Below are 24,245 nucleotides of genomic sequence, written 5' to 3' on the forward strand. Positions count from 1 at the left end.
TCCATCAAACTATTTTATTAACAAATGCCTTGCAAATGTTGAGGGTGAAGCAAGGTACCAACATTCCTCAGGGGGTTATCATTGTTCTTGCTACTAAAAGCAAACTTCCACTCGCATGAACCTGCCATGGGATGGGAGGATGAAATGAGAGAATTATCTCTAAAATTCTTATAGCATGTCTTTCTGTGTTGTGAGAAGCGTTGCACTGTTTAGTAAACTAAGTCTTGCCTAAGAACAACCTTACAGTGAAACCTTGTTTTACGTACCACCCTCCTTACGAATGCTTCAAGTAACGAGCTCCGCTGACCCGGAAGTAGATGCCCCTAGTTGCAAACTTTGCCCCAGGATGCGAGCGGAAGTCACATGCCGGCGGCACGGACTTCATGTTAAGAACAGTTTCGGCTTGAGAACAGACCTCCGGAACAAATTAAGTTAGTAACCGGAGGTACCACTGTATTTCCTATGATACGGAGGGGGGGCATGTCTTCTTCACCTTCTTCTTCGCTACAATATATCCATTTATTTCCAATTGCCAATGTCAAAAGGGACTAAAATCTATAAAATTCATAGAAAATCAACATGCCAATTTGCTCAATTTCTCTAGGACTCCATGACACCTTCCCTGTCCTCCATAATCCCTCAAGCAAGGTGTCAAGACCCTAATCCTGTCAAATCGCTCTGCCAAGCCCTTCCTCCGGGCGATGCCAGGTGACAGACTGGACCATACATGGACCATTGTCTTCTCAGGATGTGCTTATCTGCGCATATCTCCAGCTCTTCATATTCCCCCCACCCTCCTCCATATGTTAATCCGGTGTAACCCAACCTCTTCCTAATGTATTCGTGATGTAATCTGTGTAACCCAACCTCTTCTTAATGTATTCATGATGTAACTGGGATGTATTTTGCACTGTATTCTGGGACATGGAGGGAAATTTCAAAAGTTCATGTCACCCCTTTCTCACTGTTCAATCTGGCCTTGAACCTGTTGCGCAATAAACTTGGATCTTCTGCAGTTTGCTCCTGTCTCCGGCTGAGCTCATTTTCTTCCGCAGGGACCCGCGGACTTAGTCCGATGAGCTGGGTGGCAGAGTAACCCCGCACCCAGATTTTACCGTAACAGTTGGCGCCCCAACGTGGGGCTTGCGGTTCTCCCGAGCTGCTGACCGGGGCCCCCGAAATCTTCAGCCAGCTCCGGGCCATTTTGCCTGAGAAGATCCTTTTGGACCCCCGGCCATCTTCCGGGCGGTAATTGAAAGCCCTAGGAGTTCAGCCGAGGAGCAAAGAGGGATCCAGCCGGCTTATTCATCGATCCCGGGATCAACGTTGAAGACGCGTGAGTATAAGGAAAAGAAAATCCAGTGCACTGGTGGGTAGGGGTGGAAATCTTCTGGCAACTGAATTCTCTGCCCTCCTCTCTATCGCTCCTTCTTACCTTTCTCTCGGTCCGGTTAGTGAGAGAGACCGTGGACCACCGCTCGGCCCGAAAGGGGGGTTCTGAGCTCTATCTCTTTCTCTAAAACCCTCCAGCCAGCCGCACCAATTGGGAGCCCGAAAACACCTATAATCCACTTTGACCAATAAACCCACATCTTTTAGTTTCTACATCCTACCAATTTCTTGGCCCGTTTGCAATCACTAGAAGCTCACACATGATCCACTTTGATATTTCAGAGTCAACCCAAGCCTTTAATTTGCTTGGCTTTCTCTTTTGCTCCTTTCATAATCTGTTCTCTCATCTGGTTTTATTTCAGAGTGCCAGACTTGCTCCCTACTCCCAATAGAGTTTGCCTCTGCTTTACATACAACTTCCTATGGGGAAGTGTCCTAACCAGCCTTAAAGTAACAGCCTTAAAACTCCATAAAAATTAACCTGTACTCTGTATCCTCTGCTGCAGCACAGCATCTTAAGCTAATTCTCACTGGTGCTACTATCCTCCATCTCCATCTCTTCCAGTTCTGTTTTTAATCTGAAAGAAGAAAAACAGGATACCCGGCCTCAAAATTTGAGATATGATGGGTACTGTTACAAGGCTACAAAATACCCTATGTGTTTTGGTTCATTCTTCCTTAGGAAGAAATAAAACAGATTAGAGTGCTTCAGTAACTTACCATATCTGAAAAAGTGATAAGCTACAGACTACAGCCACATCTTGTTGGGATCATTCCGAGGCTGTGGAATGAATCAATGTAACTGGGAACATAGAGATTCAAGGAGGCATAGTGAATGGAGTCACAGGTGTCACTTTCCAAAGAGTGGAAGCTGCAGTAATATGGAAGAAGCAGCGCACAACATTTCCCCAGATACAAAGAGCCATCAGAACAAGAGATAAGAAGAATCACATCAGAAAAGCCAGGAGAGAAATATATAGAATCCTTTAACATTGAGTTTTGCACAAATCCTTTTAGATTCCCAATATTTACACAAATAAGGTATAGAGCCTAGAGTTTGTATTCCATCTCATAGCAAAATCCTTTTTTAAAAATCAAGCACTATGTTCCAAGGACAGAGGATTAAGCTAGCACCCTAGATTCCAGTCTCCTGGCCTAGAATCTTCCAGAGCTGAATCCCAGAACTAGAACCCTCGGTTCACTCCCATCCTTCTGCTCACCTGCTACATCTTTGCTTCAGATCAGAATGGTACTTAGAGACTGCTTCAAGGTATTCTTTTGCTGCCTTCTTTTCCTCTTGAAATAACTTCCTGGAAATTAAAGGAAGGCAATCAGATGTCCACTCCCAGGGATCCACCTGTCGAACTTCTGCACAAAAAACTGGGCAAGAAGCAGGTCTCTTCCACAAACCCAACTCACATGGGAAAGTCTTCTCCTATTTATACTTCATTTATACTCCTATTTATTCTCTGTAAATTGAAGTCAAGTTATTAGACCTGCAGTGGGGCATCTCTGACCTGCAGGCATAATTTTTCATTTGCAGCATGCCTTAAGTTTGCACTCAGTACTTAAGACATCTTACCTTCATTTGGGTATGGGTCCTTTGCCACATTAGCTCCACTTGCAGGTGGGGAAATGGCACCGCCAAACCTCAATGACCTTGCTTCCTAAGTGGCAAAGGCAGTTAAGCATTGAGGCATTCCTAAGCAAGAACAGGAGAACCTCTGTCTCTTAATCTGACATAGGACTCAGGCCACCCTCTTTCATGCCTCTCTTGGGCTGCCATATGGCCTTCTCCCTGGCTTAGTTACTACAAACCTACCAAGTTACAATATATATACAAAAGTTGAACTAAGTTTCTATACTGGGACAGTAAGGAAAACAAGACATGGAAATGTGTTTAAGTGAGCACAATCTACCATGTTCTTTTGGGGAAGCCCCACTGAAATGAACAAGAGACTATGTATATGTTGCAATGCATACTATTTGGATTTGACTTGTGATTCACTACCAACATTTCCCCATAATATTCTATAACTTGCAGGGAGTTTTTAACAGTCAAGTTGTTGTGGAAAGGGCTCCTAGGTTGAATGTTTGAAAATCACTGAATCAGGTGAATTATTACTAGCTTAAAAGGTAAAGGACCCCTGACCATTAGGTCCAGTCATGACCGACTCTGAGGTTGCGGCGCTCAGCTCACTTTACTGGCCGAGGAAGCCGGCGTACAGCTTCCGGGTCATGTGGCGAACCAGAGCAGCACACGGAAACGCCATTTACCTTCCCGCCGGAGCGGTACCTATTTATCTAGTTGCACTTGGACGTGCTTTCGAACTGCTAGGTTGGCAGGAGCAGGGACCGAGCAACGGGAGCTCACCTCATCGCGGGGATTCGAACCGCCAACCTTCTGATCGGCAAGTCCTAGGCTCTGTGGTTTAACCCACAGCGCCACACGCGTCCCTTATTACTAGCTTACTGAGCCACATTTATGAGGGCATGGCTTGCTTTCAGGGCGAGGTGCACCTGTGGTTCATGCATATTTGGTTTTTTTAAAAGATTGTTTCCTTCCTACTTTAGCACACTTTGCAAATTGATCGTTTATACCTTTAAAAAATTGCACATGGTTAACTGAGTTTTAATCAGTATTACACTAAAGGAGGGTCCAGGTTAGCCTATACTCACAAGGCTGTTGCAGCCTCCTGGCTCTTCAGGAACTCCCTCTCCTTAATGAAGACCGACTGGCTAATCAAATCTAATTCATCTTGGGCATGGGCCAGTTTCTCCTGGATCATTTTTTCTGAGGAAATATTACACAGGGATTTTTAAAGGCATATCAAAGTAAATAAGTCCAATTTATCTCAAAAAATGAGGGTACAGTGGTACCTTGGGTTAAGAACTTAATTCGTTCTGGAGGTCCGTTCTTAACCTGAAACTGTTCTTAACCTGAGGTACTACTTTAGCTAATGGGGCCTCCTGCTGCTGCTGCTGCTGCGCCGCCACTGCGCGATTTCTGTTTTCATCCTGTAGCAAAGTTCTTAACCCGAGGTACTATTTCTGGATTAGCAGAGTCTGCAACCTGAAGTGTCTGTAACCTGAAGCGTCTGTGTGATAGGAATTTTGAGGTCTTAGATATATGGTAATGTTCATAACAGCACGTACATAGATCAGCACAAGAAGACCGACCTGAAGCCACTTTGATTCCTAAACTGAGCAAATGTTTTCTCTGCAAGGTCAAAGTGGAAAAGCCTCCCCATTGTCTTTTCCTTCACAAATCCTGTCTTAAGGGTATGTCTGTGTTTGAATAGGGTGTGAGCCTGTGACCTGGCCCAGGACCTAAGTATTTACGTATCATTACAAAGGACTGGCCAGGCTACCCAGGCAATCCAATCAAGTAACCTGCCAGACAGGAGATAAACAAGGACAGGAGAAAAACACATTCAAATTTTCTGTTTTAGACTGCCTTTTTTGTGATGTAGGTATGATATATATGAGGGGTGGTCTTAGGTTACACCCCTTCTGTGATGTATGTATGATGTTTCTGGGGGTGGTCCTGATCTACAGGATGGGAATTTCAAAAGTCTTTATAAGGCCTTGCATGCCATTTTTCTGGATCCTTCCTCTCTCCTGCGGGTGAGGGGAGCACCCTGTTGCAACAGATCAATAAAGATCAAACTTACTAGCTGCTTTGCTTCTCAGTATTCTCTGGTTGGCCTATGTTATTTTCTCCTACCAATAGGGAACCTACGTAAGGACTCTATATAGGCTCTTGGATACCCCATAAGGGAAAAGGGCAATTTTTGTTTACAACATCTGTAACCCAAGGTACCACTGTACTTCCAGACAACAACAGAAGAAGTGTTTTTTGATATATATTTTTGTAATACTGCACTAGTACAGTCTTATTCAGTACTAGTTACATGGGATCTGTTTCCCAAGTAATGCGTAGCTTTCTTCCACTCCCGAACAGGGAACTTCACTTTCTCTTTAAAGCACTCCTGCCACCACCACCATAGCCTCTGCTGCTTCTCCAGGGAGATCATGTGTGTAAACCAGTGTTTCCCAACCGGTGTTCCGCGGCACACTAGTGTGCCGTGAGAAGTTGGCTGGTGTGCCGTGGGAGGGAGGCGGGCGAGTCGGGCGGTGAGAGGCGGCGGCGGCGAGGATCCGCGTCGAGCCGGGGGCGGCTCCGCGGTGGTGGTGCCGAGGTTTCTCTCTCCATTCTCCCCTCACACACACACACAGGAAATAACACAGGATCAGCTGACAGGACCCAGCCAATGGGGCGGCGGCGGGGCAGCGCGTGCAAAAGGGAGGAGCGCGAGACAGCGGACGAGGAGGAGGCCGGCATGTCCGGGCAGCAGCAGCAACAACAGCAGCAGCAACTCCCGGCGACGGCTCCTCAAGCCCCGGGCAACCCTACTCCCTCACCGGCCTCGGCCACCCTCCTGCTCCACCCGCCACCGCCGCCGGCCACCTCGGCCCCGCCGCCGCCCCCTCCTCCGCCCGCTATCGCCGCCACCACCACAACAGCCGCTGCCGCCTCAGCTGCCGCTGTCCCTCAGTCCCTCGCTTTGCTGCCTCCTCCCCCCCCCCACCCCCAAAGCTTGGAGGTTCCCCGGCAAGGGGGAGGGGAAAAATTGAAAACTTTCACTTTTGTGCGTCCCTCCCGGCGTGACGCTGCGCGCTGACGTCACGGGGCTGTAATGGTGGTGTGCCGCGAGATTTTTTTCCTCAAACAAGTGTGCCTTTGCCCAAAAAAGGTTGGGAAACACTGGTGTAAACTGATGTACCTGGGGGAGGTGTATGCCTCTCCATTTAAGTAGTTCAGTTTTAGGAGAAATTGCACTCCAGTCTAATCCAATCTGGGACTAGAAACTGCTGCATACAGCAGATAGGGAGTTTATTGTTTTCAAAACTTCTGTTTTTAATTTTACTTTAAGTATAAAAAGAGGTGAAGGGGACAGGGGTAGCTTTGCCAGTTTTCTACCCTTTTAGCAATAAGTAGGCCCATATTTGAATGGTACACTTGAATGCTTGGCCTCTGAATGAATTTATATTTTTATTAAGATCACAAAATGGTTTTGATATGGGAAGAAGTGAGGAGCTCTGTCACTTCTCACACTAATGATTTCACAGACGCTTCCAGTTAAGTATCATTAAAAATGGTTAGCCCACATTCTGCACAGCACACACAAATACAGTTGCCATGCTATCCAGGGAAATAGAGGAGGAATCAAAAGAGTTTGGATGGCATACAAGTAAGTAATATTGTAGAACAATTATGTTTAAGATAACTTTTAGCTTCATGAATTCTCTTAGAAGGTGTCCAAAAAGCCACAGACTCTCACCTTCACTGAGCAAACACTCCTTCTTCTCTCTTATGTCAGCCACTGCTGGTTTCTCCCTAGCCTGAAACACAGCAAACAGAATTCAAGGGAGAGAAATGAGGGGCAAATCTGCCTGTTTTGGTCTCTCTCCATTTCTCATTCTTCCAGTCTTAAGTTCAATCTTCCACATTAGTTTGTGAATTTCTGTTGAAGCTTCATGAAAACTCATCTGCATGTTTGTAAAAATTTGTCCTATACATGTTTATAAGCAATTTTAAGACAGCTGGAATGTTACCCAGTATTGGAAGTAGGCATGGCCACTTAAAGTCCAAATGGCTGTTTCGTGGAAGCAGCCAAAGAAACATAAACATATTCACTTGATGGGAGTGGTACAGTTATCAAGAAGGAGAAGCCAGTTTGACTGCTTTGCTTACTGCTCATGATACAAGCCCCTTATATCCCAAGCCAGATGGACGGGGTAGAAATAATAAAATTATTAATAGTAGTAGTAGTAAAAAAGGTAAAAGACCCCAGGACAGTAAAGTCCAGTCAGATTCAACTATGGGGTGCGGCTCTCATCTCTGTTTTCAGGCCAAGAGAGCCAGCATTTTTCCACAGACAGCTTTCTGGGTCATGTGATCAGCATGACTAAACCGCTTCTGGTGCAATGGGACACCGTGATGGAAGCTAGAGTGCACGGAAACACCATTTACCTTCTGCCAACCTTACAATTGGCAAGCCCAAGACACTTGGTGGTTTAGACCACAGCACCACCTGTGTAATAGTAGTAGGTACAAAACACCTGAATAGGGCTATTGGTTCCATCTCTGGGTATGTTTTTGCTGCTTTAGAGCAACCAATAAGCTATCCAATAATCCTATCAGTGTGTGCCAAGAGTAGCTTGGCAAAAGGCTAGCTCCATGTGTCATTGGAGCTCAGGTGGCAACAGCTCAGCCCATTTCAGTCTGACATCTTATGTTGCCTCATCCTACATGATGCAAGCTGACCATGCTTTTGGAAGCTACAGAGAGACATCTTCTGAAGTGCCAGTGGACACAGGTGTGCAGTTTGTGGAAAGCAAGGCTAAGGCATGAATGTGGTTCACTAGAGTAACTAGCAACCAATCTGTGAACAAATAAAACTTCTTCCCATGCTCCTTCCACCCCCAATACAGCTTTTATTTCTAATGTACTGAACTGCTCCTCCAGACAGAGCATCTTTCCATTCATACATTTCATCTATCAAAAGAAAGCTAAAGTCCCCATCTCCCATCCTTGCTGCTCAGCACTTCTATATTCTAGCACATTTCTGAATCAAGGCATAGAATACAACAGTCTCCATTTCCAGGTGTTCGCAAATGTTTCAAGTTCATTTGATGTTACTCTGTTTCCAAAGTTAAAGGCAGAATATAGTGACTCTCAACTCTCAGTTTCTACTATATTCACATATTGTCACTTGGACATGAACATTTCTGAAGGTCACTTATCCTGCAGTGGCTTTATAGTAGTTGAGTTCATGGTAAAGACAAAAACCTAGCCCTTACGTAAAGCTCCCAGAGACTCTTGTGCTTCTCCATCAGCTCATTAAGTAGGTGCTCAAACTCCAGTCTGAAGGCATGAAAAATAAAAACAGGACAAGATAGAACAGAGTAAAACTGTTAATGGTGAGAAAGGAACTTTCCTAAAGAGAGGAACCTAAAAACTGCCTATGCTAGATCACATCAAGGGGTCATCTAGCCCAGAACTCAGTATTCAAGAAGAACCATTCAGATGCCCTTGAAAGAAAGCTCATAAGCAGAGCAAGTAGCTATCTCCTTCTTCCCCCTCCCCAGAATTATACTGTCCTGAATATGGAGAGTATAATCAGAATTATACTGTCCTGAATATGGAGGTTGAATATTGTTGTTGTTTTATTAATTATATTTCTTACCTGTTTTTCTCACAAAGAGACTTGAAAACTAAAACACAACCAATAAAGCCTAAAAACATATCTATATGGATAAGAGTGGTATCTGAAGAAAAGTGTGCATGCACACGAAAGCTCATACCAATAACTAACTTAGTTGGTCTCTAAGGTGCTACTGGAAGGAATGTTTTTATTTTATATGGATAAGAAACAGGTCTGATAGATGCCATACCACCAAAAGAGGTTGCAGATGCCTGAAACGCTTATAAATTAATGCCTGAAACCCTTCGAAAACCTGGGTAAAGAGGAAAGTATTTGCCTGGCCCTTACAAAAGAAAAAGATGGTGCTCTCTCAGGGGAGAGCATTTCACAAGCAGGAGGCCACCACTGAAAAGCCCAATTCTCATGTTGCAATCTAGACCTCCCGGGGAGGGTCAGATGAAGAAGGGCCTCAGATTACATTGATTTACGCGGAGAGAGGCAGTCCTTGAAGTCCTGAGTCACATACAGTTTTATAGGTTCAGACTACACTTTAAATTGAATCCACTCACTAGCAGCCAGTGGAACCATGCTAGAATTGGTGTTATATGTTGAGACAGTTCTGCCCCAGTAGCAATCTGACTGCCAAATTCTGCACCAGCTGCAGTTTCTGAACCATCTTCAAAGGCAGCCCCATACGTAACACATTGCAGTAGTCCAACCTGGAGGTTACCAGAGTGTAGACAACAGAAGTTGGGCTTTCCCTGTCATCATAGGGGTAAAAAAAAAAAAGGTAACGGACCCATGACAGTTAAGTCCAGTAACAGACAACTCGGGGGTTGCGGTGCTCATCTTGCTTTACATTCCGAGGGAGCTGGTGTTTGTCCACAGACAGTTAAGCCGCTTCTGGCGCAACGCAACACTGAAACCAGAGCAGCGCACGGAAATGCTGTTTACCTTCCCGCCGGAGCAGTACCTATTTATCTACTTGCACTTTTTGGCGTGCTTTTGAACTGCTAGGTTGGCAAGAGCTGGGACCAAGCAACGGGAGCTCACCCCGTCGCGGGGATTCGAACCGCCGACCGGCAAGCCCAAGAGGCTCAGCTGAAACTGATGGAAGGCACTCTGCATCGTCCAGGCCATTTGAGCCTGAAACATCAACAGCAGATCAAGAAGTACCCCAAGCCACATACCTGCTTCAGCCTCATCCAGAGACCACATCCCATCCATCCAGTCTAGGGAACCACCTACTAACAGTGCCTTTGTCTTGTCTAGCTTAAGCTTCAGTTTATTATCACCCAGTCCATTACTGAGGCAAGACATTGATCTAGCATAGTCATTGCCATGGCTAATAGCAATTGCTAGACTGTCCTGTATAAATTTGGCTACTCCCTTTTTATAGCTATTGTAATCAATTCCATTCACTGTGTAAAAGACTGTGTCAGGATTTCACCCAGCCTATTTGGTCTGGCCTGTTAGGCCTTTCCTATCCTATTGTTTCATAATTTATTACGTTCATATTCCCCATCCCAGGCCAAAACCTTCTCTCTAATCGAGTCATCACATGAACAAAGTGGTACTTTTTTTATCAGTCCTAAACCTACCAGCAATACCTACCAGCCCACTAGCATTGCAACTTTATTCTACAGAAACTGAAATTTATGGCACTCTTGCTAAAATAATACATATTGCAATTAATTGAAATTGGAATAAAGTGTAACCCAAAACTCTTGTGACCAGATTCTATAATTACCTCTGGTCTCTTTGCTTTACTCTCTCTTCTTGGATCTTGGCTGTGAGTTCTTCAATTCGCTGCTTGCACTCTAGGTTCATTTTCTGCTGCCTGATAAACATGATAAAGCTGAGGTGTAGAATTGGGCTTCCTCTTAAAAAATTTTTGATGAGCACAGTGGAACTTAAGTTCTGATTAAATATGCATAGGATCAGGCTGTCAGAATACTTACTGACACAGTTCTCATAGAACACTAAGCCAAACTATGGCTTAGCACAGATGTGCATGTGCAGGTTCCTGGAGAAATCATGGTTGCTGTACTCCTTCCCTGCCATCATGCTACCTGGGGCTAAGCCATGGTTTGGCTTAACACATATTTTGAACATGAGCTTGTCTCACTCAGAGCAAACCTTGGTAATAGCTTGTGGCTTGTCTGGAGTGAGGCGATGGATTCTTCTGATTAGAACTGCAACTTTAAAGTTTTGATGTATTCCTCTTTCCTTTACATATATACCCTTCAGTATTTTAATTTTATTTCCTCCCAGTTTCTATTTACATCAGTAGGTTTATGAAGAATTCCAGGGGGGTGGAGGAGGGGATATAAAAGGAAAACATTAAGAAATCTGACACACAAAATAAAGATAAACCACAGAAATAAGACTGATGTCTCATTCTAACCCAGTTGAACCACAGCTCACCTCTGCATCTCTGTTTCTGTCTCTTCACAGTGCAGCTGTACAATTTGTCGTGTCCCTACAGGGAAGATGAATACTTGTGTTTAGAACTCTGGTTACTCTTTTTATGTATAATATTTCTATCATGACCATATATACATGTTCTCTAACTTTCAACTGACATCAATATTCTTAGTGTCCAAAGAGAAGGAAAAAATTGTGTATCTTGTTGAAAAGACTATTCTCAGCAGCAACTCGCTTTTAAATTAATGACAAGCATTATAGTTTCATAGAAGCATTTCAAGGAGTGGATGAAGGAAAGTCCAACTGGAGATTCTAATTGCTAATCCCTGTATTTGACTGACACAGTTCTTTGAAGCTACTAGTTCTGCCTCAATCCTCCTATGAGAAATAAACTGAAGGAGTAGCTATGTTGAACCCAACATACTGTTATTAGTTTGTGGGTGCCAGACACCCATAAGTCCTGAATTTACTAAGTGTTAAAATTTAATCAATGCTTGGAGAGTTAAACTGGAAGTCATACTCTTAATAGCTGGATTCAGCTTCTCATGTTCAGGAGATTGCCTGAGAGATGGGCCTTTAACAAAGTTGGAAAACAAAGATAAAGATAGGGAGATGGGACATCAAGAAAGCAAAGACTCTGTGCCAGGGACAAAGCAGAGTTGAGTAGTAGATAGGTAGCCGTGTTGGTCTGCCATAGTCAAAATAAAAAAATTCCTTCCAGTAGCACCTTAAAGACCAACTAAGTTAGTTCTTGGTATGAGCTTTCGTGTGCATGCACACTTCTTCAGATACACATCTGAAGAATCTGAAGTGTGCATGCACACGAAAGCTCATACCAAGAACTAACTTAGTTGGTCTTTAAGGTGCTACTGGAAGGAATTTTTTTATTTAAAGCAGAGTTGAGTTTAGGATTGCATTTGGAGATGATGTGAGCTGGAGGAAAATGTCAGGGCTGGTTCAGCTGTAGGTCAGCACAGAGACTCTGAGACAAGCAGAAAAGTTGATTTTTTTTATTCAAGGAAACAAAACACAAACAGAAACCTACGGGCAAGACTGGCCCCAGTATAGCAGTTTCCAGAACTGATGATCTGTGCCTCCTATTTCCGCTTAAGCCTCCTCCCCGTCCACCTGATTCCCCAGCAGTCTTAAACTCTGTTAGGGAGGGGGGCCCTGCAACCTCTGGGCCCATTGTTGTTCTGCATGCAAAGCCCTCTGTGCCCTTGGAGACAAGGGAGGAGGGGAGCTGAATACAGTAGGACCAGCCCGCTCCTAGGAATTTTTTGCAGCCTCAACCCCCACTTCCTTTCCAGCTGCCTGTCCTACATCTCTCTCAATCAAGCCTGTTGCTTGTTCAGTATCCAATGATTCTGTCTCCCCTCTTCATCCTGACTTGTCTTCAATGTCCTGCCTGAGCCTTCCTCTTCTGAGGGTTCTCCAGCTAGAGCCTCCAACCACTCCTCATGCAGCCAGTCCATGACAAAAAATAGTTGCAGTCTGTAAGAATACAACAAGCTGGAGGGAGGCTGAGCCATGGGTGGTGATGTTTTTGATCCAAGGCTGCTGTGGTGATGCGAGAAGCAAGAATCAATGCTGTAAGCCAGTGGTTTTCAACCAGTGTGCCGTGGCACCCTGGGGTGCTTTGAATTATGTTCTGGGTGCTGCAGGCAACACTGGCCTCTGTCCCTCTTTCCTTCCCTCCCTCCTCTGATGCCCTGTCATGTCTCTGCCTCCCAAAGGCTTGCACAGCTGTTTATTGCAGCAGCCCTGGCTATAAGCTCCACAGGCGAGGGGTGCCTCTGGGAGGCACCTCTCTTTGGCGTGGGGGTGGGGTGAGCAGCTCAGAGACCAGGGACGGCGTCAGCAACTGCCCAGAGGACTCCCAAGAAGAGGAGAGGGGAGAGGAGAGGAGAGGAAGCTAAAGGAACACTCCACAAGGGAGGGTGTTCCAAAAAGGGTGAGGGGCTGCTGGCTCTGTAGGTGACATAACTGGGCTCCTCAGCTCCATTGGGGTGCCACAGAAAGAATGTAGTAGGTTAAGGGAGCTGTGGACCCAAGGTTGAAAACCTCTGCTGTAAGCACCTTTATCATAGACTCAAATCGTATATATGTGTAAATAAACCATATATCTTAAAGACACCACTGTCTCCTCTGTGCCTTGTTCTCAAAGGAAACACGAACCCTGAGTAAGCACCTGCCCCCCTGGAATCTTGCACTGCTCAGAGGTTGGGGTGGCATGTAACAATAAAAAATTTAAGTGTACACCAGTCACAGTTAATGTATTTCCTACAAAATAGTGTGGACATTAGCCTCCCTATCCGTTGTGGGGGAGCATCTACATCAGTCATCCTTGTCTTCCTTACAGGGAGTTCTTTGCACCACTCCTCTGTTCAGAACAGATGATGGGTGGATGTCCAGTCCTGGCATCCCATGAAATGCTGACATACTTAAGGGAATGTGTTCAATGTAGGAGAGGCTGAGCCAGTGTACACAAGAACTGAGCAGGAAGAGCCAATTGTATTGTAGATTTCTGAGGGATGTTTACTGAGACCCTTTGCAGGTGCCATACAAAATACTGGCAGGCACCGTGGTACTTATGGATAGTTCACTGACATCCCCTGATCTTCACTAATGATACCTCAGATAATATCCAATAGGTATTTATGTCATTCTTGAAGGCACATTACACACTGCAGTTAAAGTAATAGTAATACAGTATATGGACTACCTAAGGGAAAGTTTTCATATTTACTCAGATAAAGGATATATAATCAGACCCAGTACTGAGAAAATGGACTCTGTCCCTGCAAAAAAAGCAGAGATGCTTTGGAAGTGTGCTAAAACTTGATTGTGCTGAAGACCCCCCAAAAACTCCCCTTCTTGCTGTCACCTTTCATTTCACTCCATATTTCCTCAAGGCTTGATTTCTCAGCATTTACTGCAAAAGGAAAAGAGCTCATTTAGCTGCTACCTTGTTTCTTTATTAATAACATAATCAGCCATTCACTCAAAGTTCCCAAATAATGCATACCTAGTAAAAAAAAATTAACAATAAAAAGCTGAAATAAACTACTACATCCACATAGGTCATTAAAAAAAAAATCACAATGCAGCATAGCCCAGAAAGAGGCCTGGACTAGTTGCTCTCATTTGCTCTTTTATTTTTTCTGTTGTTTTTATGTTCAATATATGAATTTCACTTTTATCTGCTATATAAATGCTTTTTGCAATAAATAGCAGGATAATTAGAATTAGAAATGTTTTAAATAAATAAAACAAACACAATGATGGACTAGATGGGCATTTGGTCTGATTTGGCAGGGCTCTTATGTTCTTAAGAACTTACTGGTAATTTTATTATGTAGATACTTTGAAAGTGGCCTCAAAAAACCAGCTATAAATCACAGCAACTACCAGACTTCTAATCTACTGCTATTCCCAACACAAGTGCCAATAGAACAGTATAGAAAATGCTTTAGAGGAATTTCCCCCAAAATCGAGAATAAAATATAAAATATTGATAGATGCAAAAGAATGAGGTTTTTCCCTGCCGGATATGAGACTATACTATGAGGCATCCTGTCTTTGTTGGTTGAAAGAATGGATGACATTAGAGAATTCACATATTCTAGACTTGGAAAATCATGACAATATTTATAATTGGGACACTTATTTATGGTATGAAAAGGTGAAAGTTCATAAGAGATTTATAAATCATATAATTAGGGAAAAAATTGTATAGAGTTTGGGATAAATATAAGAATTTATTAGAGGTAAAAACACCACTTTGGCTCTCACCGTTGGAAGCTATAGCGGTAAAGAATATGATAGAAGGGTAGACAGCTTATAGAAATTTATTAAAACAACAGGGAGAGTATAATTTTTTAAAAAATTAAGGAATTATCAGGAAAATTATCATTTGAATGAAGAATTTAAGAAAAACAGGATACGAGGGTTTGGGGAACTAATATCACACCTGGAGAGAGACCTGTTGGAATGGAATGTAAAAGTGCTATCTAAAATGTATAAAATATTATTGGAATGGGAGACAAAGGATGAGCAAGTAAAATATTCAATGATACATTGGGCAACAGATATTGATCATAATATAGATATGGAAGCATGGGAACAATTGTGGAATATGGATATAAAATTTACAGCATATTTAAGAGACAGTTATATGAAAATATTGATCGTATCTAACACCGAGTAAATTGGCAAAAATGTATAAATCTCAATCAAATAAGTGTTGAAAATGTAAAGACAAAGAAGATTCTTTTTATAATATATGGTGGTCTTGTAGTAAGGTTAAGGCTTACTGGGAAATGATATATAATAAAATGAAAAGGATGTTTAAAATAATGTTCGTAAAAAAAACCCCAGAAGCTTTTCTCTTGGGAATTATAACTACCTAAACTGTATAGAAACTTATTCATGTATGCGACTACAGTGGCAAGAATGCTACTTGCCCAAAAATGAAAAGAAGAAGTTCCAGCAAAGGAAGAATGGATACAAAAACTTGCGGAATATGCAGAAATGGTGAAGCTTACTGGAAGAATAAGAAATAAAGATAAAAAACTTTTTATAAAAGAATGGAAATGGTTTATTGAATATTTACAGATAAATTGTAAACAAATAGAAACATTGGCAGGATTATTGTAATAATCTGCAGTTTCATAAGAGTATATATTTTAAAAAGACGAATAAATGAGCAAATTAAGTTAATTTGGATATGCAGAAGATATTAAAAATTTAAGGAACAGCAGAAAGAGGGGGAAGGAAGTCAAGTTTTGAAATGTCAAAATGATTGTAAAATCAGTGAAATGTATAAATCTGAAAAGTATAAATGGAGTGCAGCAGCAGCAGGAGCAACAACAACAACACACAAACAGGAATTTCCCCCAATAATTTCATCTGTAGTTTGCTTTAAGCTAGAGGTTTGGTCATCCTTTTTAAAATGTATATATATCATCCCAAAACCCAGCTTGACAGATCTAGCAAAAATATAGATCTTGCACAGAATAACCTTTGACCTCTATATTCTTAGATTATGAATAGTGTTAACTAGAGTAATAGGGAGCTTTGGGCACAACCTGGGCAAAATTTCAGTAAGCTTATTCTCAACACTGGCATATCTAAAAGAATGCCTGACATCAACTTGCCTGAAGTCTCACACACTAAAGCACACACAGCTACTAAATACAGTGGTGTAGCGTGGAGGGGTATGGAGGCCGTGGCCAAGGGTGCACAATATGGGAGGCGGAAACCAGGTGCCCCCTCAGATACCTCGTGCCCTGCCGGCAGCGGGGGCTGGAGAGCACGGAAGGTGAAGATCGATCACCCTCTGTGTGTCCTACCCACGCCTGGCGCGTCGTTGCAGCTCCCCCTTCCCAAGGTCAATCCCAGGGGCAGAGAGCGGCTGCAGTGCCTGGCCTGCCCGGCCATTGTTTCTCTGTCCCCAGGCCAAGCCTGACCCGGAGGGCGGAGAGAGGCTGTGGCGCATGAGGAAGCTCCGGCCGAGAGAGGAGAGTTGGCCCACTTCCAGGACTGGGGCACGCGAGTGTGCCAGTGCCACCGCAGCCTCCCTCCGTGCACCGCCCCCTTTGGCCCGCGTGCTATTTACCTACACTCTGCCATTGACTAAATCAGAGGCCAGCAAACATTTCCAGCAGGGGCCAGTCCACTGTCCCTCAGACCTTGGGGGGGGGGCTATATTTGTTTGGGGGGGGAGTGAATGAATTCCTATGCCAAACAAATAACCCAGAGATGCATTTTAAATAAAAGCACACATTCTACTCATGTAAAAACACGCTGATTCGCAGACCGTCCACAGGCCAGATTTAGAAGGCAATTGGGCCGGATCCAGCCCAAGTTTGCCTACCCATGGACTAAATATTGCTGCTGGTGGAAGAGAAAACTAGAAACCTGTTATATATTAAATCTGGTGGCAGCAGTAGTCACCAGCATCCCCCCCCCAATGCATTTGAAGCAGAGCAGCATAATCTAAGCAGTGAAAACCTGGAACCTCAGTCACATTACGCTTTAAATGTAATCAACCATTCTTAAATTGTGGTGGTGCTAATGCTCCAGTGGCCAGGGAAAGAATAGAATCCTGCTAGGTATAGAATGAGGCTTATTGAAATACAATGCGTTGTTTTCAGTAGAGCTGTTCTCAATTCACACACCAGTGCTCCTCTGAAAAAGAGCTTTTATGTCTAGAGCAAAACTTTCAGATTAAATCTGTGTGTTGTCCATAGTCAGAAGAACAGCTACATGGTGCAACTGAATCGCAATCAAGACTTAAAATACAAATTGGAATAAGAGAAGTGCTTGAATTATTCAGGTCAAGTAGTGAGGCATCAGGCATAAGCCTGCATTTTATTAATGTTTGATCAGGACTTGTATATTAAAGAGAGAGCCTAAAAGATTTTCAAAGGTTTCATGCCAGGCAAGAAGGCTAGCAGCTGCTTAAGAAAACACTGGCAATGTTTTTCCTAGACAAAGGGGCCCCTTGATTGATAGCAGAAGACAATTCTCAAAGTCGTAAAAGCTGAAATTACAGACTGAGTAAGGACACTGACCCTACATGTTACAGAAGATAACAAAGGCAGAGATAAATATAATTAGGAATGAGTAAATAGTAAAATAATGCCAATGTGCCTCCCAGAAAAATGAGCCAGATCTTCTTTCTAAGGTTAAAGACCAAATGGAGAAGCATCTAGCTGGCAGAAAGAGAGGCTTTTTGGGAAGTCTTTTTAAAGCTGAACTGAGAGAGTTTGAGGGCAATAAATGTTGGGAAGAGCTAATGGAAACAAAGCAACTGGCTGGAGAAGGGGGGGGGGGAAGATGTAAACTAAAGAGGTTTCTTCTGAAACTGTTTTATACTGAGTTCCCTTTTCTACTTTACAAAGACCTTATTCCTTTTAAGAGGCTACCTGTGTTGTGTATTAAATATATTGTCTTAAATGTAATTATACAAAGGATTTAGAAATGCTAGATTCTTATTTCATATAGTTGTAAAGAGTTGTATTTATCCTGGAATTAAGTCAGACACCAGCCCAGCCCTCTTGCTAGACAAAGAGACGCCATCCAAGCTGTCCTGATATATGGCTGTCAGGCATTTGTTTAGAAACCTTCAAATGAAGGAGATCTTTCAATGTTGATGTGAAACTCAAGATCCTTGACATATGTTTAAGATAAAAATTTAAGATTAACCATTTGTTTTAGAAGGCAATAGGGCAAGGAGGGCCAGAGGTGAGCTGGTAATTAAGATTCCTTGTTGAGACACATGTAAGATATATTACTGCTTATTTGTCATTTATAGATGTAACAATATATAGCTCTTTGTGTTCCTTATAAGGACAGGAGGATATGGGTGTATCTTTTAGGATTGGATATAGCAATCAGCCAATAGGAAATCCAACCAGGCTGATTGGACAGAGGCAGCCACAGGAGGAGCAAAGGGGGCTGGATTAAGGGGATATAAGTGCTGGCCATAATGGCAGGAGGCCAGGCCAGAGCTTGGTAACCATATACCACTGTGCCTCTCATTTATTTGTCTGACAAATAAATAATTATTTTAATTTCTCTATTGCTGCGTTGAATATTTCATTCCAGCTAAGCGTTAACCACAAGCAGGGTGCTACAGTAGTTCAGTGAGCATTCCCTCAATGCTTCATATAGTCCATGTTTGTCACATGGTGCTAAAGTTACCTACATATTTCCAGTTCCCTTTGCAGTGTCTTGCTATGCTCATTTGCCTCAGAGAGCTCCTCACTTAATATCTTCTTGGCTGGAAAAAAACACACCCAGATATACACACTACAGAGGACTAAGAATAAGCACTAAAGAGTAAATAATGAATGGAGAACAACTAAAACCAGTGGGCTGGCTCCCACTAAGAAGTCCCATCGTTGAAAGGATTTACACTTGTACAAGAGAACACCCTCCTCTGCAACTAGACCTCAGAACCTCCCAATTGGCATCATCCTCTTTGACTCCTCAACATAATAGTCAATATAAACCGAAATAAGATAAAATTTACTATTATAATCCATTCATTATCACAATTCATTATTACAAAGTCTCCAAACCACACTAGCAACCACTCAATCACACACCCCACCAATCGCTCACTCAAAAACTCCTTCCTTCACAAACACTTTTTCATCTCTAAAACTAGGGCCACCAGATGCAGAAGATGACAGGATTCCTGAACCTTTTGAGAGTTGAGTAGAAGTGGGAATTTAAACAGATGTATGGAGCAGGGGGTCTTACTAGGCATCAAGGAAGGAGTTGGGGGTACTGTGGTGCTTGCAACCACCACCATAACAACCCCAGGAACAGGCCCAGAAAGGTGATGGGAGTCATGCATTGAGAAACAGTATTGAGAGGCAAAAACAGAGGCTTTCAGAAATACTTAAATACTGAAACTGCTTTTGTGCCACTTAGTGGACTCTTGCATTTTCATTTTCTCTTTGGGAGCCACACCTTAGAAAATCCTGCCTTTTCAAGTCAAAGGAGCCTGACTTTGGCATCCTTTGCGCAAGGGTACACCTTGCTCTGCAAAAGATTCTGCATAACCATTGCTAACCTCTTTGCACTCTTCTTACCTTGCTGCAGTTTATTGATCCTTTTTACTAGCTCTTCAACTTTTGGCTCCAGAATTTCCACTACAAAAGGGAGAAGAAATCTTACCTTTAACCAGATTCTTAACTTATGCTAATTACTAACAGAATACTGATTACTTTAAAACATCCTAATTGTATGAATTCACTATAACTATTCACCTGTATATCATCATATGATTATATTGAACAGCATGACATAGCTCACAAGCCTTGATGCTGTGTTTTATGTTTCCTCATGCAGCCTCTGTTAGGACAGTTTTCTTCCTTCCCCAAAATCCCCTCCTCACCAACATTTTTTCCTCAAATCTTCCACTTTTCCCTCCCCTTGCAGCTTCAGGTCAAGTCCATGCTGCCTCTAGGTGGTCATGTATCCTATCGACTAGGTATAGTCCTATTTGAAGGGCTCTCCAATCAAACTTCTAAAGAGAAAGAACTCAAAAAAGGGGGAGCAGGAGGGGTCTAGAAGTTGCCAGTCAAGAGTTGTCCCTCTAACCTGGGGAACAGACTGAGCCAGGACACAGCTCATGTGGACAGTCTTCCTCACTATGGCAAGGTGTACTGTAATTCTATATAAAGCTTAGTAATTATTTAATAAATTGCCATTTATACATATACATTAGTGTATGAAATTAGTGTCCTCTTTTGCTCTTTTTTGGCCATGTGTAAGTGCCAACCCTATGTCTCTCTCTCTCTCTCTCTCTCTCTCTCTCTCTCTCTCTCTCTCTCTCTCTCTCTATTTATGGCCTCCACACCACTCACCGTTACCTTTAATGGATTCCCCAGGTTTGTCCACCCCAACTTCTACAGAGTAATGAAGTCACTGTGTACCGTATATATATTAACCACATATTTTTTATGCCCCACCAAGAAGCACAGAAGAAATGATGCAATGTGTATTTCATCTCCTGGAGGGCATGGAAACATCTGGAGGGCATGGAAACATACTACTGTATACCAGGGGTCGGCAACCTGCAGCCCATGGACCACAAGCGGCCCACAGGTCGTTTAAACAGCCCCTGAGCTCCCCCTGAACTGAGCTGCCCGCTCAGCGAGTCCCCCGCACGCTGCGCTACACCAGTGCAGCGTGGAGACTCGCTTCCACAGTGCTGGAAATCGCGTCTGCACAGACGCAGACGCCGGAAATCGCATCTGCACAGATGTGATCCAGCCCACAGAGCAATCTCGGCAGGAGTGAACCGCCCCAGGCAAGGTAAACCTTGCCGACTCCGGGTCAGGCAACCCTGGCAACTGTAGCTTGTTGTGGGTGCTGGGAATTGTAGCTCTAGCAAGGGGAAAACAACAGTTCCCAGGAAAGCCATGCCTGTTAAAGAGGTATAAAAGTGCTTTAAATGTATGGTCTGGACATGACTAGATCAACAAATTACAACAAATGTAAATATAAATTACTACAAAGAAAAGTCAGAAATCCATCCCTTTAAAGGTGTTTCCCAGCTTTTCTGGTACTAAGAGCAGATAAAATTAACTGTTCCAGTTCCCAGCAACCCTTTATACACTTTGCTGTTATCATCTGCATGCCCCGTTCTCTACTTGGATGCTTAGTTCCTGGTTATTTCCTTCTAACCACTTGGTGTATAGATTCAAAATACCATTCTGCATTTGTTTCACAAGTGACAGAATCTCTTCCATTTTCGTTGCAAAGTCCCAGGGATCTGGAGAGAGAACAAAAGCAAACACAGAATTGTCTAGATGTTGCCATAACTCAGCATCCACCACATAAGGTCAGTCACAAAAGAAGATGTTAAGTCAGCCACGTGAAAACCCAGGGGCCACTGAGGCCTTCTGCAGCTTCCTTTGTAAATGTAAAGGGACCCCTGACAGTTAAGTCCAGTCGTGAACGACGCTCATCTCGCTTTACTAGCCGAGGGAGCCAGCGTTTGTCTGCAGACAGTTTTTCTGGGTCATGTGGCCAGCATGACTAAGCCACTTCTGGCAAACCAGAGCAGCGCACCGAAACACCATTTACTTTCCCGCCGGAGGGGTACCTATTTATCTACTTGCACTTGACGTGCTTTTGAACTGCTAAGTAGGCAGGAGCCGGGACCGAACAACAGGAGCTCACCCTGTCGCAGGGATTCGAACTGCTGACCTTCCGATCGGCAAGCCCTAGGCTCTGTGGTTTAGACCACATCACCACCCACATCCGTTATTCTCTCATCCTCAATTCTACATTTGAAAAGGGAACAGCAGTGATCTTTTTTCACATGGTTATTAAGAGGAAAACAAGACTATACAACATTTTGCACATGGAAAGGGTGATAGAAATTCTAATAACAAGTTTTCAAATTTACTAGAATGCCAAGATTCTCAGCAACTGAGCTCTTCAGACAGGCTTTCTTTCATAGCTAGATAAATGAATCGTTACTGCAGATATCCACTTGTTAGGGTTTTAGTCTTGGTTTTAAAATATTTGGTTTTGTGTTTTTAAATGTTTTTAATTATTTTATGTGCAAATCACCTTGAGACAGAAGGCAAAATAAATCAATTGTAACAACAACAACAAATGTAGATGTGAAACACCTGCCAATGTTAGACAGGTGGGATACGAGAGAACTGCCCAAACGGTGGAACTCCCTCCTGAGATTTGTTCACCTGTCATGGTTATCTTCCAGATGTTAAGTGAAGTATATCCTTCTCACTTGGGCTTTTAAATATATTTAGGATTCCGCCAATCTTAACAGATTTTTTTGATGGCTAATCTTTTGTTTTTCTGCTTTTATTATGTTGCTTATTTCATAAATAAATAATTTTGTTTTAAAAGGAGTATACATTATGGGTTAGGCAGCAATCCTGTACTCCCTCACTGAAAAGTAAGCCTCCCTAATTCAAAGAAAGTTACTTCTGCATCCATTGCACCATTAGAAGACAGGATGTATATTCCTTGGTAAGATATATATTCATAAGAGCTGGATTATCAACTCCATATCCTTCCAAGACGGTTTAGCTGCTATCTGTACAGATCTAGCTGCTGTGTCCTGCAGGTGGGAACATAGCTGACAAGTTTATGTTTAGCTCGCAGGTTACAGTGGGTGGTATTCAACAAAGGCTTACTCTGAGTAGACTCACTGAAATTAATAACCATTACTTAATTAGGTCAATTAATTTCAATGAGTCTACTCAGAGTCAGCCTTTGCTGAAAACCACTCAGTCTATTTTCCTTGGAAACTGGCAAGGAAAGGTTGAACACCGTGCTGCTTCTCCCTTCAAAAAGCATCCTTAGCCAAAGCTGTTTTTTCTTCACAAAAAATATGCTATTCATAGTTGAAGAGATACTTTTCCTTGGGCTGTGTAAAGATAATGAGAAAGTATGTATTCCACCCTGTTTTGTTCTTATTCTTCTGTATTTTTTGTTATGCTTTCTTTCTTTTTTAAGTGTGCTGTTTGTTCTTCACATTTGAGGGGAACCTGCCCTTTATCCCTTAGCTGATGGCCTTTCTGGCCATGTTTTGCACCCATTTTTCTTGCTTTTAATACATAAAACATGTTTGGAAGACTCCACATAAAGTTTTATGGATGCAGAGCAAAATCTTAAGGATTCAGAGGGCAGTTTCCCAGAGCTCAGGAGGGAAATGATGGTTGTTTATCTCCATGTGTTAACCAGCTTCTCATTGCCCAACACTAAGCTTAAGCTTTTCCTTTCCCCCTTTTTCTTATTTAAGGAAAACTCACTGTGCAGAGAAAAATATGAAGGTTTGATAGAGCTGCTGAGCTTTGTAAGGGAAATGTGACCATTTAGCTCTGGCATACCCAACATGGTTTTCAGCGCCTGCTAAAATCAATCCTGTTTCAACAGGCCTACGTGGATACTTAGAAAGCTGAGGTAATTTTAAACTGCTTTCGTATTTCAACTCTTGTATGTTTTAAAGTAGGGTTGTAAATTTATTCTGATTATATTGGCTTATCTTTTTGTAAACCGTTTTGAGGGTTTGTTTCTTTTTTTACAATCAAGTGGTAAACAAACAAAGTGTCCCTGTGATCCTGGCAGCCTCCTCCGTCCCTCAGCCGGCTTTTTCAGTGGAGGGGCTTTTGGGGTGGGGGCTGTTTTATGGAAGGGGTGGCCAGGCCAGTTATTTTTGAGCGCATTTTGGTCTTGCTGCCCATCCTTCCCTCCCTCCTGTTTCTTCTCACAGGTGACTCTGAGATCTCCTTGCCTTCCCTCTCCCCTCCATGTTCAAGCTAGCAAAGTATTTGGGAGTGCTGGGTTCTCCTCCACAGCCGCCTCTCTCACCTGGATCGTTTCCCTCCATCGCGGTTCCCTCGCTCCTCTTGCAGCAGCCGCTGCTTCCAGCCTGGTCTGGCGCTCCAGAACCTTGGGCTTGGCCCGCCCTTTCTCAACTGCCCCTTTGGCTTCTCCCTGTTCTTCAGAAACAGCCAGCCTCAGGGCTCCCACCCCAAAGGAAAGCAAACTGTTGGGTTCACAGCAACCATGACTCTGCAACCCCAGCAAGAACCAGGCCCAAATATACACTTCTCAAGAAAAGGGCTTCAAACATGTGCATGACAAGGAGAGGAGGAAGGGTGACTCTGGTCCCAGGTCTCCAGGGGTCTATTAGGCTCCTTCAATGACACC

The 24,245-nt window shown here is 43.2% G+C and overlaps 1 protein-coding gene and 1 long non-coding RNA gene across 13 annotated transcripts in view; one reads left to right on the forward strand and one right to left on the reverse strand.

Moving 5' to 3' along the window:
- LOC308577359 overlaps positions 1-11,818 on the forward strand; it is a 207,657-nt gene extending 195,839 nt beyond the window's left edge. The window contains exon 3 of the long non-coding RNA XR_014003607.1: positions 11,728-11,818. This is a non-coding gene — a long non-coding RNA (uncharacterized lncRNA). The remainder of the gene's footprint in view (positions 1-11,727) is intronic.
- Positions 1-24,034, reverse strand: LOC308577332 (synaptonemal complex central element protein 1-like). 12 transcript variants are annotated; one of them, XM_081177454.1, is made up of 13 exons: positions 23,904-24,034; positions 21,265-21,327; positions 19,640-19,699; positions 18,745-18,819; positions 13,918-13,965; positions 11,031-11,085; positions 10,354-10,443; positions 8,260-8,323; positions 6,738-6,798; positions 4,072-4,186; positions 2,613-2,702; positions 1,874-1,970; positions 1-121 (listed from the first exon to the last, which is right to left on the reverse strand). In XM_081177454.1, exons 1-12 carry the CDS (start codon positions 23,920-23,922, stop codon positions 1,913-1,915), a joined length of 798 nt encoding a protein of 265 aa, XP_081033580.1. In that variant the 5' UTR covers positions 23,923-24,034; the 3' UTR covers positions 1-121; positions 1,874-1,912. The 12 variants fall into 12 exon arrangements, 11 of the variants coding, with proteins under 11 accessions (XP_081033580.1, XP_081033576.1, XP_081033578.1 ...); XM_081177450.1 differs by lacking the exon at positions 23,904-24,034 and adding an exon at positions 23,345-23,444; XR_014003585.1 differs by lacking the exons at positions 4,072-4,186; positions 23,904-24,034 and adding an exon at positions 23,345-23,444.
- Between the last annotated feature and the right edge of the window lie 211 nt (positions 24,035-24,245).

Source organism: Podarcis bocagei, assembly GCF_964188305.1.
Source record: "Podarcis bocagei genome assembly, chromosome: 17".
NCBI classification, from domain to species: domain Eukaryota; kingdom Metazoa; phylum Chordata; class Lepidosauria; order Squamata; family Lacertidae; genus Podarcis; species Podarcis bocagei.

Bases quoted from the DNA above. Each gene is read 5' to 3' on its own strand.
- LOC308577332 (XM_081177445.1), bottom strand. From the start codon at position 23,429: ATGTTGGGTATGCCAGAGCTAAATGGTCACATTTCCCTTACAAAGCTC. The intron at 2,703-4,071 runs GTGAGTATAGGC...TTTAATTTCCAG, and splicing joins CAGGAGGCTGCAACAGCCTT to GAAGTTATTTCAAGAGGAAA. The intron at 2,264-2,612 runs GTGAGCAGAAGG...ATATTACTGCAG, and splicing joins CTGAAGCAAAGATGTAGCAG to CTTCCACTCTTTGGAAAGTG.